Source organism: Mustelus asterias, chromosome 9 (genome assembly GCF_964213995.1).
Source record: "Mustelus asterias chromosome 9, sMusAst1.hap1.1, whole genome shotgun sequence".
In the NCBI taxonomy this organism is placed as follows: Eukaryota; Metazoa; Chordata; class Chondrichthyes; order Carcharhiniformes; family Triakidae; genus Mustelus; species Mustelus asterias.
Genome location: NC_135809.1, coordinates 52,765,724 through 52,782,720, shown reverse-complemented (window position 1 = coordinate 52,782,720; position 16,997 = coordinate 52,765,724). Strand labels below are relative to the sequence as shown.

The 16,997-nt window shown below is 41.8% G+C and overlaps 1 protein-coding gene and 1 long non-coding RNA gene across 3 annotated transcripts in view; one reads left to right on the top strand and one right to left on the bottom strand.

The window, feature by feature from the left end:
- Nucleotides 1-16,997, bottom strand: part of LOC144498690 (A disintegrin and metalloproteinase with thrombospondin motifs 20-like) — a 417,617-nt gene that overhangs the window by 39,397 nt on the left and 361,223 nt on the right. For both annotated transcript variants that reach the window (XM_078220194.1, XM_078220195.1), the window contains exons 30-31: nt 14,190-14,363; nt 6,564-6,734 (exon numbers count right to left, since the gene is read on the bottom strand). In XM_078220194.1, the coding sequence (XP_078076320.1) occupies nt 6,564-6,734; nt 14,190-14,363 (345 nt within the window). The remainder of the gene's footprint in view (nt 1-6,563; nt 6,735-14,189; nt 14,364-16,997) is intronic.
- The window catches only part of LOC144498691 (uncharacterized), a 52,651-nt gene continuing 49,917 nt past the window's right edge, over nt 14,264-16,997 (top strand). Inside the window, exon 1 of the long non-coding RNA XR_013498743.1 lies at nt 14,264-14,397. This is a non-coding gene — a long non-coding RNA (uncharacterized LOC144498691). The remainder of the gene's footprint in view (nt 14,398-16,997) is intronic.

The window sequence follows — 16,997 nt, the reverse complement described above, 5'->3', positions numbered from 1 at the left end:
TTTTCTAGTTCCTTTTTTCACTAGCTTTTGTCATTGTCTGCTGGAAGCACTAATCTCTTTATCTGACAGGGTTACAGTTGAGATTCATGCAATGCCCAATCAAACCTAAACAGCGGGCAGGTTGCTTGACCGTAGCAGCGCACACATCTGAGCCTACTCCAGTTCTCATCTTGGTTTCACAAACTTATTGGAGTTGCAGAATAGTAATCAGACCAAGATTCCAGGACTAAACTTTCCCTTGCTGAGTGAGAGCTGCTGAGATTAATGGTAGCATTCTATCATGACTCTTAACACAGCCCTTAAAGGAGTTAATGTGAAACCTTCATTCATGCTTTTAGGTATCTCTGGACCTGACTATCCCAATGCTTTGCTGGTCAGAGCCCATTGTCCGCCCTCCATAAACTTGAGTTCATACAAAATTCTCCTGCCCATATCTTAATTTGCACTAGGCCTCGTTCACCTGTTACCCATGTTCAGGATCTATATTGGTTCCCAGTTCAAAAACATTTCAGTTTTAAAATACTCGTTCTTCCTTGCAAATCCATCCGTCCTCTCTGCGCTCTCTATCTCTATAACGTCCTCTGGCTCTCAAATCCCACAATAAGACCATAAGACATAGGAGCAGAATTAGGCCACTCGGCCCATCGAGTCTGCTCCGCCATTCAATCATGGCTGATATTTTTCTCATCCCCATTATCCCTGATCCCGTTATTAATCAAGAACCTATCTTTCTCTGCCTTAAAGACACTTAATGACCTGGCTTCCACAGCCTTCTGCGGCAAAGAGTTCCACAGATTCACCACTCTCTGGCTGAAGAAATTCCTCCTCATCTCTGTTTTAAAGGGTCGTCCCTTTAGCCTGAGGTTGTGCCCTCTGGTTCTAGTTTTTCCTACTAGTGGAAGAGAAGGAAAAACTAGAACCAGAGGGCACAACCTCAGGCTAAAGAGACAAACTTTTAAAATAGAGAAGGAATTTTTATCTTCACTCCTCCAATTCTGGTCTCTGGCGCATACCCAGTTTTAACTGCGCCACCATTGGCACCATGCTTTCAATTGCCTGTGCTCTGAAATTCTCTCTCTCCATCTCTCTCAAATTTTAAATAGCTCCTTCAAACCAACCCATTTGGTAAGGCGTTTGGTTATCTGACCTAACATCTCCTTGTATATTCTGTGAAATACCTTGGATGTTTAAAAGCACTATATAAGTGCAAGTTGCTGTTAATTAGTGTGCCATTAACTAAGTTAATCTCAGCTCAATAATTAAATTGTTTTCAATCTCCATGAACTTGTTTATTTCATACACTAGCTCCCTCAGCTACTCTCTAAATTAAGATGTGGAGATGCTGGCATTGGACTGGGGTGGGCACAGAAAGAAGTCTTACAACACCAGGTTAAAGTCCAATAGGTTTATTTGGAATCATGAGCTTCGGAGCACCACTCCATCAGATGAGCTCCACTCACCGGATGAAGGAGCAGAGCTCCGAAAGCTGGTGATTCCAAATAAACCTGGTTGACTTTAACCTGGTGTTTTGAGACTTATTACTCTAAATTAAGGATTGGGTTTTTGTATTTTCGATTCTTATCAGCATGTCAGATTCCTGGATCATGTGTTTTCAGACTATTCCCGAATGAACACGTGAGTTTAGTTTTGTGCATGCATGATCTTTTCCTGGAACTCCTTATTTATGGCTGAGAAGAGTTTTAGAGTTGGAGTGAAGAAGTTACAAGTTGCAATGGAAGCAGCTCCGAGGAATTTCTATCCAATCCATTCTACACTGTACTGTGCAAGTTGTCATGGAAGACTAACTACTCTATGCAGAATCTTAATACAAAAGTACACATTTCCTACACTAAATGTATCCTGCATTTGGAGTTTGATTTTTGGACCCTCCTGGGGTTAGGCTAAGAGATGGTTGGGAGTTAAATTTGGCCCCATCGAACAGGATGCCAGCTCCCCAACTCAAACCTGCCCCCAGACTATTTCTAAGGATTAGACTTCATTTTAACTGTTTATTTTCAATGATCATTAAATCATACCCAAATAATTTTACTTTCCTACTTTGGTGCTGGACATCCCTTCTTTATACATATGTTTTGTGCTGCCTTCCAATATTCATTCACCTTTACATTAAAACCTATATGATTCTAAATCCATCCATTCAATTAATTGGGATCTCTCCGAGTGGAGGCTGTCAATCTCTCTAACGGCCACTTGATTGGTGGCATCTTTGTGAGGGAGGTTAGAAAATATTACAGCTTTATGTTTCCAATAGGCCTCTGTAAACAGCAACAGCCTCATTAAAATTTGGAGATTTTAGAGGCAAAAATATTCCATTCTATCAAATGCTTCCTTCTAATGCCATTTTTCTGTTGGAAATGATCGAATGGTCCTGTAAATGGGAGCCATAAAACCATTGTGTGTAGCACATTGAGATATTTCATATGATATGGTATTGCATAAAATGCAAGGCACTTATTCTGTGACATGTTTCAGAATTTGACAGAGCCAACAGGCTTTTTGATATCAAGAGGGAGAAAATCCGTGAGGAAAGGTAATCATCTCTTGTGCACTGCAGTTGGGAGGGATCATCGAGGAAAATAATCCTCAACTACACAGTGACGTGGAACACAATTGTTAAATTAGGCACCATTCTGAGAGCAGGTACTGTGACACTGCTCATCTAATTAACCACAAAAAATGTAAAGTGTTCTGGTTCACATCTAGAGGCGGGAATGGTGGAGGTGGTGGAGAATTCCACAGGAGTCCTTTTAGACCAGCGGGATTTCTCCGACTGATTGTCCCTGCCTCCTGCCAATGACATAACGGGAATACTGACCTTAAATGTCGTGATCTCAATTTGCATCATTTAAGTATAATTATCACCTGATTATCCTTGTCCCGTTAAATTATCCAGTCATGTCAACATCCTCTTACACCGGAATAAATCACGATGGGCCCCCCACAATGTGTGCCTGGGTAGCAGAACCGGCTGGAGGCGCACAAGTGAATACAGACCCCGGGAGGGGACTTGCCTGGGCAGAACCATGGCACTTCACCCTGGCATTACCCAGGCACTGCCCAGACACTACCCCCTGGCACGGGGGGAGGAGGGGAGTTTCATATTCAGGGTGGGGGTTGTGTAGGGGTGTTTTTAATTTTATTCCTTTACATCAATGGGAACTTAAAGGATGTCCCAATCTTTTAAAAGCCTACGCTGCGAGCGTTATGTTGTGGGACCCACCCTATACGTTTTGTTGGTCCATCAGTTTAAAAATACAGCAGGAAAACTCGTCAGTGCCACCTGCGGGCAACCCTCCACCTTTTATTCCAGAGTTGACACTTTGCCAAAAATTGGCAAAATCCCAGCCAGTATTTGGAATTCTGGTATCGTGGCGTGACTAACATTAGTGAGTCAGCCCAGGCCAGAAATGGACTTACATGAATTTCACCTGGACATGTTTATGTTCCTTCTGAACAGCAAGTTGTTTGTTTTTCCAAGAAACTAAAATCCAAACATGGAACTAGACCAAGTTATTATTGATAGCACAGACTCAGGGTTAAGGTCAAATGTAGTTAAATCAAATGAGGTGAAGCACCCAATCAAGACTAATTCTTCCCGAAAACTGGATTAGTTACAACACTGCATTTTGTGACTACAGCATTTACCCGATAAAAGTAGATTATCGATTTACATCTTTGTTAGCCAGTGCTAGATGACCTCTGGCTGCTTAAAGTGAATTAATACATATGGTAGAAGTTTGTAAGTGAATATGGTTCAAGTGCTTTTAACTAGCGCAGCAAACAAACCATGTCTACAGAAGTAAAACATTTTATTCGATTTCTGGAACATTTGAGCCAATGAGAATTACATAATTGTGTGTGTTTGAAATGAATATATATATATTTTTTAAAGGGTACCATGCCCTACACAATACTTATCATGTGTTGCTAGCGGACCAAAGAACAAAGAAAATGATAGCACAGGAACAGGCTCTTCGGCCCTCCAAGCCTGCATCGACCATGCTGCCTGACTTAACTAAAACCCCCTATGCTTCCGGGGACCATATCCCTCTATTCCCATCTCATTCATGTACTTATCAAGACGCCTCTTAAAAGTCACTACCGTATCTGCTTCCACTACCTCCCCCGGCAACGAGTTCCAGGCACCCACCATGCTCTGTAAAAAATCTGCCTCATACATCTCTTTTAAAAACTTGCCCCTCGCACTTTAAACCTATGCCCCCTAGTAATTGACTCTTCCACCTTGGGAAAAAGCCTCTGACTATCCACTCTGTCCATGCCTCTCATAATCTTGTAGACTTCTATCAGGTCTCCCCTCAACCTCCGTCGCTCCAGTGAGAACAAACCAAGTTTCTCCAACCTCTCCTCATAGCTAATGCTCTCCATACCAGGCAACACCTGGTAAATCTTTTTTGTACCCTCTCCAAAGCCTCCACATCCTTCTGGTAGTGTGGCGACCAGAGTTGAACACAATATTCCAAGTGCGGCCTCACTAAGATTCTATAAAGCGTCAACATGACTTGCCAATTTTTAAACTCAATACCCCGGCCAATGAAGGCAAGCATGCCGTATACCTTCTTGACTACCTTCTCCACCTGCATTGCCACTTTCAGTGACCTGTGTACCTGTACACCCAGATCCCTCTGCCTATCAATATTCTTAAGGGTTCTGCCATTTACTCTATATTTCCTATCTGTATTAGACCTTCCAAAATGCATTACCTCACATTTGTCTGGATTAAACTCCATCTACCATCTCTCCGCCCAAGTCTCCAACTGATTTATATCCTGCTGTAACCTCTGATGGTCTTCATCGCTATCCGCAAATTCACCAACCTTTGTGTCGTCCGCAAACTTACTAATCAATCCAGTTACATTTTCCTCCAAATCATTTATATATATTACAAACAGCAAAGGTCCCAGCACTGATCCCTGAGGAACACCACTTGTCACAGCCCTCCATTCAGTAACGCACCCTTCCACTGCTACCCTCTGTCTTCTTTGACCGAGCCAATTTTGTATCCACTTTGCCAGCTCACCTCTGATCCCATGCGACTTCACCTTCTGCACCAGTCTGCCATGAGGGACCTTGTAAAAGGCCTTACTGAAGTACATGTAGACAACATCCACTGCCCTACCCTCATCAATCACCTTCGTCACTCCCTCGAAAAACTCTATCAAGTTTGTGAGACACGACTTCCCCTTCACAAAACCATGTTGCCTCTCACTAATACGTCCATTTATTTCCAAGTGGGAATAAATCCTGTCTCGAAGAAGCCTCTCCAATAATTTCCCTACCACTGATGTAAGGCTCACCGGCCTGTAATTACCTGGATTATTCTTGCTACCCTTCTTTAACAAAGGAACAACATTGGCTATTCTCCAATCCTCTGGGACCTCCCCTGTAGCCAGTGAGGATACAAAGATTTCTCTCAAGGCCCCAGCAATTTCCTCTCTTGCCTCTCTCAGTATACCAACTGTGGTTTCGCTCATGGAAGATACAGCACCAACATCTTCTCTCTGCCTTGTACCTGGAAAAGGTACAGATCGGGGGAAAAATAGAGGGAGGCTAGTAAAGGCCGTCTCCAGCTCTTTCCCACCGTGCTGTCTACAGAAGGGGCTACACACGTGGAAGGCGTAAACCCAGTCAAACTATTTTAATGTAAGGTTGAGTTCCCAGCCTCCCATCTAATTATCTGCTGAATCTACTAATTTGGTGCAAGTTGATTACCTGTCAAGATCCACGACAAAATAGGAGATCTGTGGGCCAGGCTATGAAATCAGGACAGGAAGGTAGGTTCAAGTTTAAATTTTACCTACCCACCCCTTTGGGTTCATTCGCTGCTACTTCTTGATCCTTATGACCACCTCACTCTTATTAACATCTCCTCATTTGGATCAGTGTCTATTTTTGGTATAGAAGGAGATCAGTTTGCCCTCTGTCTGTATTGTCTGAAACCTAATCCCATTGTCCAGATCTTGGTCCATAGAAATTTTTTTCATTCTTTGATGGGAAGTGGGCATCACTGGCAAGGCCAGCATTTGTTGCCCATCCCTACTTGCCCTTGAATGGAGTAGCTTTCTAGTCCATTTTAGAGGGCAGTTAAATGTCAACCACATTGTTGTTGAGATGGAGTCACATGTAGGCCAGATCAGGTAAGCACAGCAGATTTTCTTCCTTAAAGGGCATCAGTGAACCAGATGAGTTTTCAGCAGCTGTGGTGGGATTTGAACTTGTGTCCCCAAAGTATTAGCCTGCATCTTTGAATAACTAGTCCAGTGGCATTCTCATGATGCCACCATCTCCCCCTAGAAATATGATTACATCTATATGAAGTGCCTTGGGATGTTTTAAAGGTGCTCTATAAGTGCAAGTTGTTACTGAGCGAGGTTGTTACTCTGTGATCACCACTGAATTTAGGAGACTTGTGTTACAATCATGACAATGCAAGAAAAAACCTGAACCGCTTACTTATGGATGGAAAATGCTACAAATGTCAAGAAAATGTAATTTTCAAGAGTGGGAGTCCAAATAATCATTACCTGTGACCATTCCCCCGTTATCCAGATATATTCACACGGTGCAATGATGCAGTTTTGCACAGGTGGTGGTCTGGTTGAATGGTTGCAGTAACTTGCTTCCATCTGCTTCTGGATGTGATTGACACATCGCACCTTCCGGTTTTGTATACCTTGACCACATGGCGCAGAGCACTAGAAACAGGAACCAAAACACAGGTAAGTACAAATGTGGGATTTCTTAACAGTTTTTGCAGACTCAGTGATGAGTACAGCACCACATTAAAATTTCAAGGCCACATGTTGTCTGAATTAAATTGCAAATCCAACATGATCTATTTTGCTGATAAATTTGTCTTTATCCTATCTCAAACTGGATCCTGTGCAGTTAGACGCAGTGGTCACTTTGAAAATATGATATTGTCCATATGTTGACGGACATTTTGCAAGATAAAATTTATTTTAACATCTACCTTATCACAATTTTTTCAAGCGTCTGCAGTCTAAAATTTGAGATAATTTCTCATCTACTTTTACTCTCCAAGTAAATTACTTCAAACATCAAAATTACTGTTTCTATAAACTGCACTCATTGTCACTTTTACTATAATGTACCTCTTTTTTGGGGTAAATTTTGTTGTTTTGAAGCTGTAATAACTTTCTAGACAGAATGAATAGGAAAGATCTCATTTCCCTAAAGCTCAATAACCAGGACACACAAGTTTGAAGTAACGGATAGGCGGATTAGAAAAGCATGGTGGCGCAATGGTTAGCACTGCTACCTCACAGCACTAGGGACCTGGGTTCAATTCTAGCCATGTGTGGAATTTGCACATTCTCCTGGTGTCTGCGTGGGTTTCCTTCAAGTGCTCCGGTTTCCTCCCACACTCCAAAGATGTGCAGGTTAGGTTGATTTGCCATGGTAAATTGCCTCTTAGTGTCAGGGGGTTAGCAGGGTAAATACATAGGGGGGATTATGGGAATAGGGCCAGGGTGGGATTTCTGTTGGTACAGATTCAATGGGCCAAATTGCCTCCTTCTGTACTGTAGGGAATTTATGATTATATAATGAAACTTGACACTGAATATACAAGGAACAACTGGGCTGGATTTCATGGGTAGGAGGGGTATTGCTCACTGCTCCCTCGCCCTTATCCCTCTCCCCACTGCGAGAGAGAGCCAGCAGCCAATGCATCTAAAACAAACCTCTCTCATAGACATAACAGGCTTCTGATGGGTGAATGGGCCGAGAATGGGACTTTTGCCCCTCAGTGGGAGGAAGCGCCCTCAAGAGCTGCTGATGAATTGAATTGGATTGATTGCTTGCTGCTCAAACTGTATAGTGGGTGTTGTTGGGACTAAAGTGCCAACAAAGGTTGGGAGGGTTATGGGAAGGCATGGTTTGAAGGCCATCCGGGGAGGAATAGGGGTGGGGGATTTCCAATGATATGCAAAGGCCACCCATGGATTGCTGGGCACGCCCCTTCCTTCACGCCTTTACATAAATGTAAATGTCCACCGGGAGGGCTGTAAAATGCAGCCCGTTGGGTCAGATGACCAAAAGCTTGGGCATAGCAGTAAATTTTAAGTATTATCTTAAAGGAGGAAAGTGAGGTGGCGGGAATTACGGAAGGAATTTCAGAGCTTACCGACTTGACAGCTAAAGGTGTAGCCACCCATAGTGGAGCGATTAAAATTGGGGATGCTTAGGAGGTCAGAGTAGATATCTCGGATTGTGAGGCTGCAGGCTTTTACAGGGATAGGGAGGGAAAAGGCCATGGAAGGATTAGAAAACAAGGATGAGAATTTTAATTTTAGGTCAGCAAGCACAGGGTTGATAAGTGTTCGGAACTTGGTGTGAATAAAGTCACAGGCAGCAGAGTTTTTGATGACCTCAAGTTTACAGAGGGTAGGATATGGGAGACCAGCCAGAGGTACGTTGGAATAATCAAGTCTAGAGGTAACAAAAGGCATGGATATGGACTTCAGCAGCATTTGCACTGAGATAAGGGAAAAGTTGGGTGCAGTTAGAGGTAGAAATATGCGGTCTCAGAGATGGGTGCAAATATATGGTGGAAACTCATCCCCGGTTCAAATATGACATCAAGTTTGCAATCTGACTGGTTTAGTCTCAGACAGTTGCCAGAGATAGAGATGAAGTTGGTAGCTAGGGGCTGGAGTTTGGAGTGGGGACCATAAACAATGGCTTCAGACCTCCCAATATTTACTAAGATACAAAGATTCCAGACAGATAATAACTCTTGTGGTCTTTCAAACATTTTTAATTTCAGTTCAATTTGCGTAGAAATCAGTGTGAAATCTTCAAGAGAATTTGGGATTATTTTCAATTGAGATTCAAGCGTACCCTGTTGAATGTTGGTGCTTATTGCTTCATAGCTGAATATTCACGAGAATTATACAATGTACTTTTTGAAAATGCACATTGCCTAATATTCCTACCATCTGTAGCACATTAACCCTGTTTGTACAAAATGGCATATAAAGTGGGGTACTAATAGGCTGAGCTCATAATGCCTCGGAGTATTCTTTCCACCAAATCTCACTTTACCCGGCTGTTTTCCTTCACAATTTGACATCTAAATCTATACCATGGAAATTGCATTAACAGTTAAATTGTATTGTGACTGAGTCAGCAGTGAATCTACCTACAATGGACCATAAATATAAAACTACTTAATACCGGCTGGCTGTCTTCAGCTCTAATTGCACTTCGTAAGTCATCTGGGACATGTACAAGATTTCCAACGTGGGTTTAAGAAGTCCTATTAATACTACGCATCCGAGAAAAAAATATCCTTTTCATTAGGTTTCAAAGATGTTAGAAAAGATTTCAATTATAAACTACTACATTTAATCTGCAAACATGTACTTATTACATCTGATGAACTACACAATGCACTCATCATTTTAAATTAACAAGCCTGTAGAAGCATTTACACACAAGGACACAAGGAATAGAAACAGGAATAGGCCACCAGGCCCTACAGGCCCGCCCCAACATTCAATACGATCATGGCTCATCTATGCATTTAGGGCTTAATTGGCCTTATCTTAATTAAAAATGAGAACTGCAGCCCACGTGGCTTCCACCGCAACGTAAACTGGAGTCCACGGGGGTCTCTTATGTAGAATGTTGCTTGGTAAATTAAATAACCTATGTACAAAGATCTATGTTCTGTGGCTCCCCTGCATAATATAACATTCCGCCTGTGATACAGGCTTACTTACAGACAGAGGATTTGATTTGTACAGAGGTGGAAACAAGTCTAAAAGTATGTGAAACGATAGAGATTTCCACATCACTGGCAGGACATCCAGAATGTTTTTTGTGTTATAGTCAATAAGAACATAATATCAAAGGGAAAAGGCTATTTAATAACAGGCGAAAGAGTAGTCCTTGTATGTATCGCCTCATTATGTTTGAGTGTCTCAATGAGAATGAATTACTTTTTTTTTGAGCGCAATGATATATTTAGTCCATTCAGCTTGCCCTGTTATTTAGGTACTCTTTCAAGATCTGCGCTAACAATTTTTCATATTTCTCTGATCTCAAACTTAAATCTCTATACTCCCCGTCAAATCAGGAATCTGTCTAAAAAGTACCGTACATCAATTAAACCAACAGTCACTGTGCTCGGTGACAGACTCCCCCACACGGTAACAAGTTTATATATTAATTTAAGGAATGGGGGGGATCTTAAAACGCAGTATCACCACAGAATGATTAAAATCTCCAGGATACCTGGTTCGTCATTCTCTCCCTTTTTAAACAAAGGTGTAAACTGATTCCTTCTCCAGTCCACAGCACCATTTCTACATTCAGGAAGGGTTGAAAAAGTATCTTTGATCCAATTTCTTTCTACAGCTTAGGATGGATTTTACAGGATCCAGTTATTTAGTAACATCAAGTTCAGCTAACTCGGAACTAACTCCTTTTCCACAGTTAATAATTCAACTTGACCTTTTGCCAGCCCAGCATCCTTATCTGTGATTCTTCACTCACCCTTTCTAATTTTACAACGAACCTAATTTTGTTGTGAGCACTATCTTCCAATTGTTCCCACACTCACTTACACATCTGCTAATTCTCCTTCTCCATGTCCTGGGACTAAATTGAGCAATGTTTTTCTTCTTGTTGGACTCGAAATATTCAGTTTTAAAAAGTGTTCTTGGGTACTTGTGTTCTTATGCAACATATTCCCAACTTTAACCACATTAATTATCTTTATCCTTGTCTATGCAGGAAAAAGTTCAAATCACCCCATGCCATTCCCCATTACTCGTACATGTCTCTCTGAACTGTCTGTAGATCTTATCTTCCATCTCATTTTCATTATTTACCGGCCTGTAATGCACATCGAGAATTGTACCATTTGCCTTCCTACTTCCAACTCTATCATAGAAACATAGAAAAACTACAGCACAAACAGGCCCTTCGGCCCACAAGTTGTGCATCAACATTCTGTGTTAATGTAATAATTGCCTACAGTGTATCATAGAATACCTACAGTGCAGAAGGAGGCATTTCGGCCCATCAAGTCTGCACCGACCACAACCCCACTATTCCTGTAACTCCACATATTTACCCTGTTAATCCTGACATTAGGGTCAATTTGGCATGGCCAATCAACCTAACCCGCACATCTTTGGACTATGGGAGGAAACCGGAGCACCCGGAGGAAACCCATGCAGACACAGGGAGAATGTGCAAACTCCACAGACAGTGACCCGAGGTCAGAATTGAATGCGGGTCCTGGGCACTAAGAGGCAGCAGTGCTAACCACTGTGCCACCTTGTTCCAGTTAAGTGTAGAATATTTTACTAACTCCATCTCTCTTTTCTTGTTTCTCTCTCCTGAAAATGTTATAACTAGGCATATTAAGGTCACAGAACATCTCTGTCAAAATTCCTATCACTTATCCTTTCAGAGTTGTTAGTGCTTCAAACTCTTTAATATTGTTTTAAATGCTTTGAGCACTGAATGTGCCTGTCCCCCAATGTTCGGCAAATTATTAATTTGACTGATTTCTAACACGACCTTTGACTGATTATGAAAAATTGTGCACATGCCATATACCTAGAACTCTGAGTCATTGTAGAAAGTAATCAGCAGAGGAAAAAGAATGTAGATTTTATACCATGTAACCAGTAACGTACAAGTTTAACAGCATCATATTGAAACAATATAGTGCCAGTAACACTGTATCTTGAACACTGCGTCCAATTCTGGTTACCAGGGCACAAGGGAAATATCAAATCTTGAAAATGGTGAAAAGAAGTCCCAGACAGTTAATCCCAGGACTAAATCATAGAAATCATAGAAACCCTGCAGTGCAGAAGGAGGCCATTCGGCCCATCGAGTCTGCACCGACCACAATCCCACCCAGGCCCTACCCCCACATATTTACCCGCTAATCCCTCTAACCTACACATCCCAGGACTCTAAGGGGCAATTTTTAACCTGGCCAATCAACCTAACCCGCACATCTTTGGACTGTGGGAGGAAACCGGAGCACCCGGAGGAAACCCACGCAGACACGAGGAGAATGTGCAAACTCCACACAGACAGTGACCCGAGCCGGGAATCGAACCCGAGACCCTGGAGCTGTGAAGCAGCAGTGCTAACCACTGTGCTACCGTGCCGCCCACGAAAGGATTGAGTTATGAGGCAAGGTTGCAAAACTTGCACTTTTCGGACTTGAAGCGATATTGAAATCAGAGACTTTAGACATCTATTCAACCCCTATTGTAAGTCATATTAGAATTGTAAATCAAATGGACTGTAATGTTTTGGAGCCTTTGTCCACTGCTCTTCAGAAAGGACCTGATACAAAGAGAGGTGTGATGGCAAAATACCCTCTCATAGTTTTTTAAAAATCACCGAGATGTAAGGTAGTTAAGACACTAAATGGAATTTACTTTCCCTATTGACTAAATAATTAGAAATTTGTTTGCTTATCTAGATAATTGCAAAATACTTAAAAATATTGGCCCTGATATTTAAGGGGCAGCAGGGAGAGAGCAGATGGCAGTTGTAGAGGCTTCAGCCAGCCAGGTTTACAGACTTACATGAGAAGGCTGCAGCCAGAGAACAGGTAGCAGAGATCAAGGTTGTGAGGTGAGATGGCATTGAAGAGAGATAGAAAGTTGACACAGAGATTGTGGGAGTGGAAATAGAATAATTTGTTGGTCGTGAGATGGATGTTTTGGACTGCTGGAGGCTTGGATCATGGCGGAGATACAGCTAATCACAAGGCGGCTTGTCGGCTTGCTTGGGGGGATGGGAGGAGGATGCCTACCTGCTCTGCCTGGGTCACAAGCCAGAAAGGCACTTAACTGCTGGGCCCTGCCATTATTGCTTCATTTCAGCTGCCAAGTTTCCCCAACCATGGGAAAACTGGCCCGCAGCCATTCATTGTAAAAGTCTGTCAAATGTAAGGCATGCAGCCTTGTTAACATACACAAGTTACTGACCTGTCTCTTGAGAGCAGTTTAGTTTCCTGAAGCCCCCCCCACCAAACAAATCATGCATTTGCTAAAACTGGAAGTGTGCATTTTCAGGGTGGGTTGGGTTGCATGGTCAGGTTTTTAAAATTTTAACCTCACCTACCTGCTCCTCTCCCACCCGTGGTGAGGGTTAACATTTCCTCAATTGAGTTGAAAAATATTTTGATCCCTGCCTGTCTGGGTAGAGGGGGACAGGCAGGTTACAAAAGACAAACAGGCTTAATGCAGACAATTGAGAAAACTTAAAACACTGTCCAAAAAGTCATGAATGTTGGAAGGACACATCCAGTAAGACGACTCACGGAAGTGAAGTATTCTGGCACGTCCTTTATTTGGTTTCATTATATGAAGATAAATTGTACTAATTGAACTAAGTTAACCTGACCGCAACTTTTGCTCTGTATGTTCAGCTACTGTGACAGAAAGCAGTTTAAGCATTCATATCAATCTTCATCTTCTCAAGCATTTGCCTTCAGGGAGATTCAGTCTAGATCACTAAGAGAATTTGACTGTTTCAATCTCCAAATTCTGCTGTAGTACAAATAGAGAGGGTATTGTGGAACAAAGTACGATCCTCAGGACATTTGCTGAATGAGTGACAATTAAACAGAAGTACCTAAGCAGACCAGATGGAATTGGTTTTGGAAATATAGATAGAATGTAATAGAAAGATTGATGGCAAAGGTACTTCTTCATCCAAAGAGTTAAATCCTAGAATAAAACCTCAAAAAATTTTGGATGTTCAAAATTACATTAATTTTGATATCACTGAAATGCAGGAATATAACCTATTATAAAAAATAGAGTTCCAGTAACATGTTGCTGGGCAGGCTCTGTATAAATGAGTGAAACAGCCATGTTACAGGGTTAAAGTTCTCGCCACACAAAAAAAGAGAACATTTAAACAATACTGTCTGGATTTTTGGAGACACAGTTTGCGGCTTCCTTTCGAGTTCCCATGCATATCTGGTTTGGCACCTGGTCAAATAACTGTAGGCACTATTTATGCCGGAACATGCAAACATTTATTTGAAGTCCTTACTCGAGAGGAAGCCCCATAAAAGAAGCCCCTCTGTCATTTTTTTTGACGTTAACTTTTTCATCTTATCAGGCCATACTTACGTCTTCCCATTCATCTGCAAGCCATTCATAGTGCAGACAGTCAGGCAGCCGGCATTGCTGTGTGCTGGCTGGGCGGGAGAATGGATCGCACGTCTCTTCTATTATTCGACCGACGCCCTTCAGCCGGCAGAACACTTCCCTCTGCTGAAACCCTACTCCACAGGTCACTGAACACTAGCACCAAAAAAAGGCCAAAGAAAAACAAAAGGTAAAGAATAATTTTGTTGAAAATGACCAATTTATATTTGTTTACAGTGTTTAGAAATGCCTCCTAAGGCAAAACAAATTGGAGCAATAAGTAATGGGCCTGCCTGTGTGACTGACTTTGTTTGATATGCTTGATCTGAGACTTCACTTACAGAGCAAATTGTGTATGAATTGCCGATTAAGAATGAGACAGAATTTTTAAAAAAACTTGACAGAGCAATTACTTCTCCATCAGACTTACATTCCACGAGAAATCTAACCACAAAATAAAGAGCAGCTGTTGAGTTCAGTCAGACCATACTCCAGTTATTTTAACATGGGGAAGCTCCCCTCTTTCAACAGCTGCATCCAAACTGAATAGATTACTGAAATGTCCCCATTTTAAGGCACAAAACTGTTTATGTTCAAAATGACTGTATGGTTTCATTAGGCATGGTTGGCAGACAATGATCTATGTGTCCACTTATTTCAGATGGCTTTTTAAATTGTTTTTTTGCTTTGTACTCTTGTGTCTTAACATTTCCTTGTAACATCTCATTATAACTGGAGTACTTCCATTGAAATGTTCAAAAGTGTGATAAGAAGAGCCTTGTATTTATAGAGCCTCTTTCACAACCTCAGCCTCAAAGCTTTACAACCAAAGAAACACTTTTGAAACATGAATAAAAATGTTAGAAATATTCAGCAGAACCGCTCTGACAAAAGGGTCATTGATCTGAAATGTTAATTCTGTTTCTGCCCAAAGATGCTGTCTGGTCTGCTGAGTATTTTCTAGCATTTTGTGTTTATTTCAGATTGTCAGCAGTTGTAATATTTTTTCTGTGGAAGGGGAGAGGTTAGGGACAATCATGGGACAATCATGCAGTCACCTGAAATGGCAGACAGGACCACTTTTTTTATCTCCTCCAAATGATGGCACCTCCAACAGTGCAGCAATCCCACAGGTTTGTACCAGTTTACGCTCAAATCGCTGTAGTGGGACCTCAGCCCTTTTGATTCAGAGGCCACCCCACCAAGCCATGATTGGCACCTCAGATCCAGCTTCAGTGATGCAGCACATTTATACAGCAACAGACATTTCATTGCATGTCAGAATAGATTTAAATGCAGTGTCACTCATTGCTGTTGCTACTTTTAAAATTTTGTAGTTATTTTTAGGCAATCTACTTTGAAAAATTCAAGGATGTACTCGTGAGTTTTCAGGGAACAAGAGCAAAATTAATTGGAGCTTTAACAAAAAATTGTAAAGAAGTATTCACCAAATTTAAGTTAAAGGAGAATTCCATCTAGATTTTTAGCCTTTGGAAAAGAACCATCCTCATAGAATAGTGACCGTGCAAAATAAATTCCCAGAATGATGGTCAGAACTTAATTAGCTTTAAAAACACAGGACTTACTAATGAGTGTTAAATGGCAGAGTACTTGAACATGTTATCCTCTCAATTCTGGGACTCAGTTTGATTCCAACACAAACTAGTGAGAAGACAGTCTAGATTCTCTTGTTTGCTGCAGTAGGTTCATTGAAATTACGTCAGGCACAATTGGTAAGATTCCTAGTGAGAGGGGCCCATAGTATGATACAGTCCCTATTATGGCACTCTGTCACCTTAGAACCTACCTTTGACCAAGCTTTTGGTCACCTGTCATAATATTTCTTTAGTTATGGCTCGGTGTCAAAATTTGTCTGACTGTACTCCAATGACACAGCCTGGGATGTTTGCAGAGTTTTATGGACCTCCGCTGGTGAGTCTGCAGGCAGAGTGGCCATTATAATTACATGGGTGGTCTTCCCAGTACCTATCTGCCCTCTTAACCTGTCTGTAATTTTATGCAGGTCAGGCTGGGCCTTGGGCAGCTCATCTTCTCTTGCCCCAATTGAGGCCCTTAAGTGTCAATTAATGGTCATTTAAGGGCCACTTTGTCTGCCTGCAATTCTGAGGCTGGTGGAAGGAGGTCAATGATGGGACAGGGAAGCCCAGCACATTATCCTGTTTGGGCTGAAAAGGTGGGATTGTGGATGGACACCTCCCTCATGGGTCCCCTTTCCTGATTGGAGGGGCTGTCAAGATGTTCCATACACCCCTGGCCTTTCCAACCTGACACACCCTTCTCAGCCCCCAGGATCTTCCCTCTAGTCCCCACCATGAGAACCATGTACTTACCTGGCCCTGGCACTTAGATTAGTGGGACTAATTAAGGCTGCGCTGTGACTACTGCTCCCAATGGCATTGATGGGACTGCACTGCTACTGGCCAATCAGATTGGCAGGCCTCGCTCTGCTTTGGGACTTCCTCGCAAATGAGGGAGTCCCGCCACAGTACATATATTCAAAATATGTCCTTAAAATGTGCATACAGTATGATATTTTACACAACTCTTTACAGCTATAGTGGCATACAACTTCAGACTTTCAATTTTTTGTGTAAGATCTACATGTTCAAATCAAAACCTTTTCAAGAAGACTGTAATGATCTAGTTTGTCTGTCAGAATGATATTATTGTATGATATGGGTTAAAATAGAAAAAAAAGATTTTGGACATTACATTTTGATAGAAATATTGAATAGCTTTTGTATTCTGAAAAAGGGAACCTATTTTACT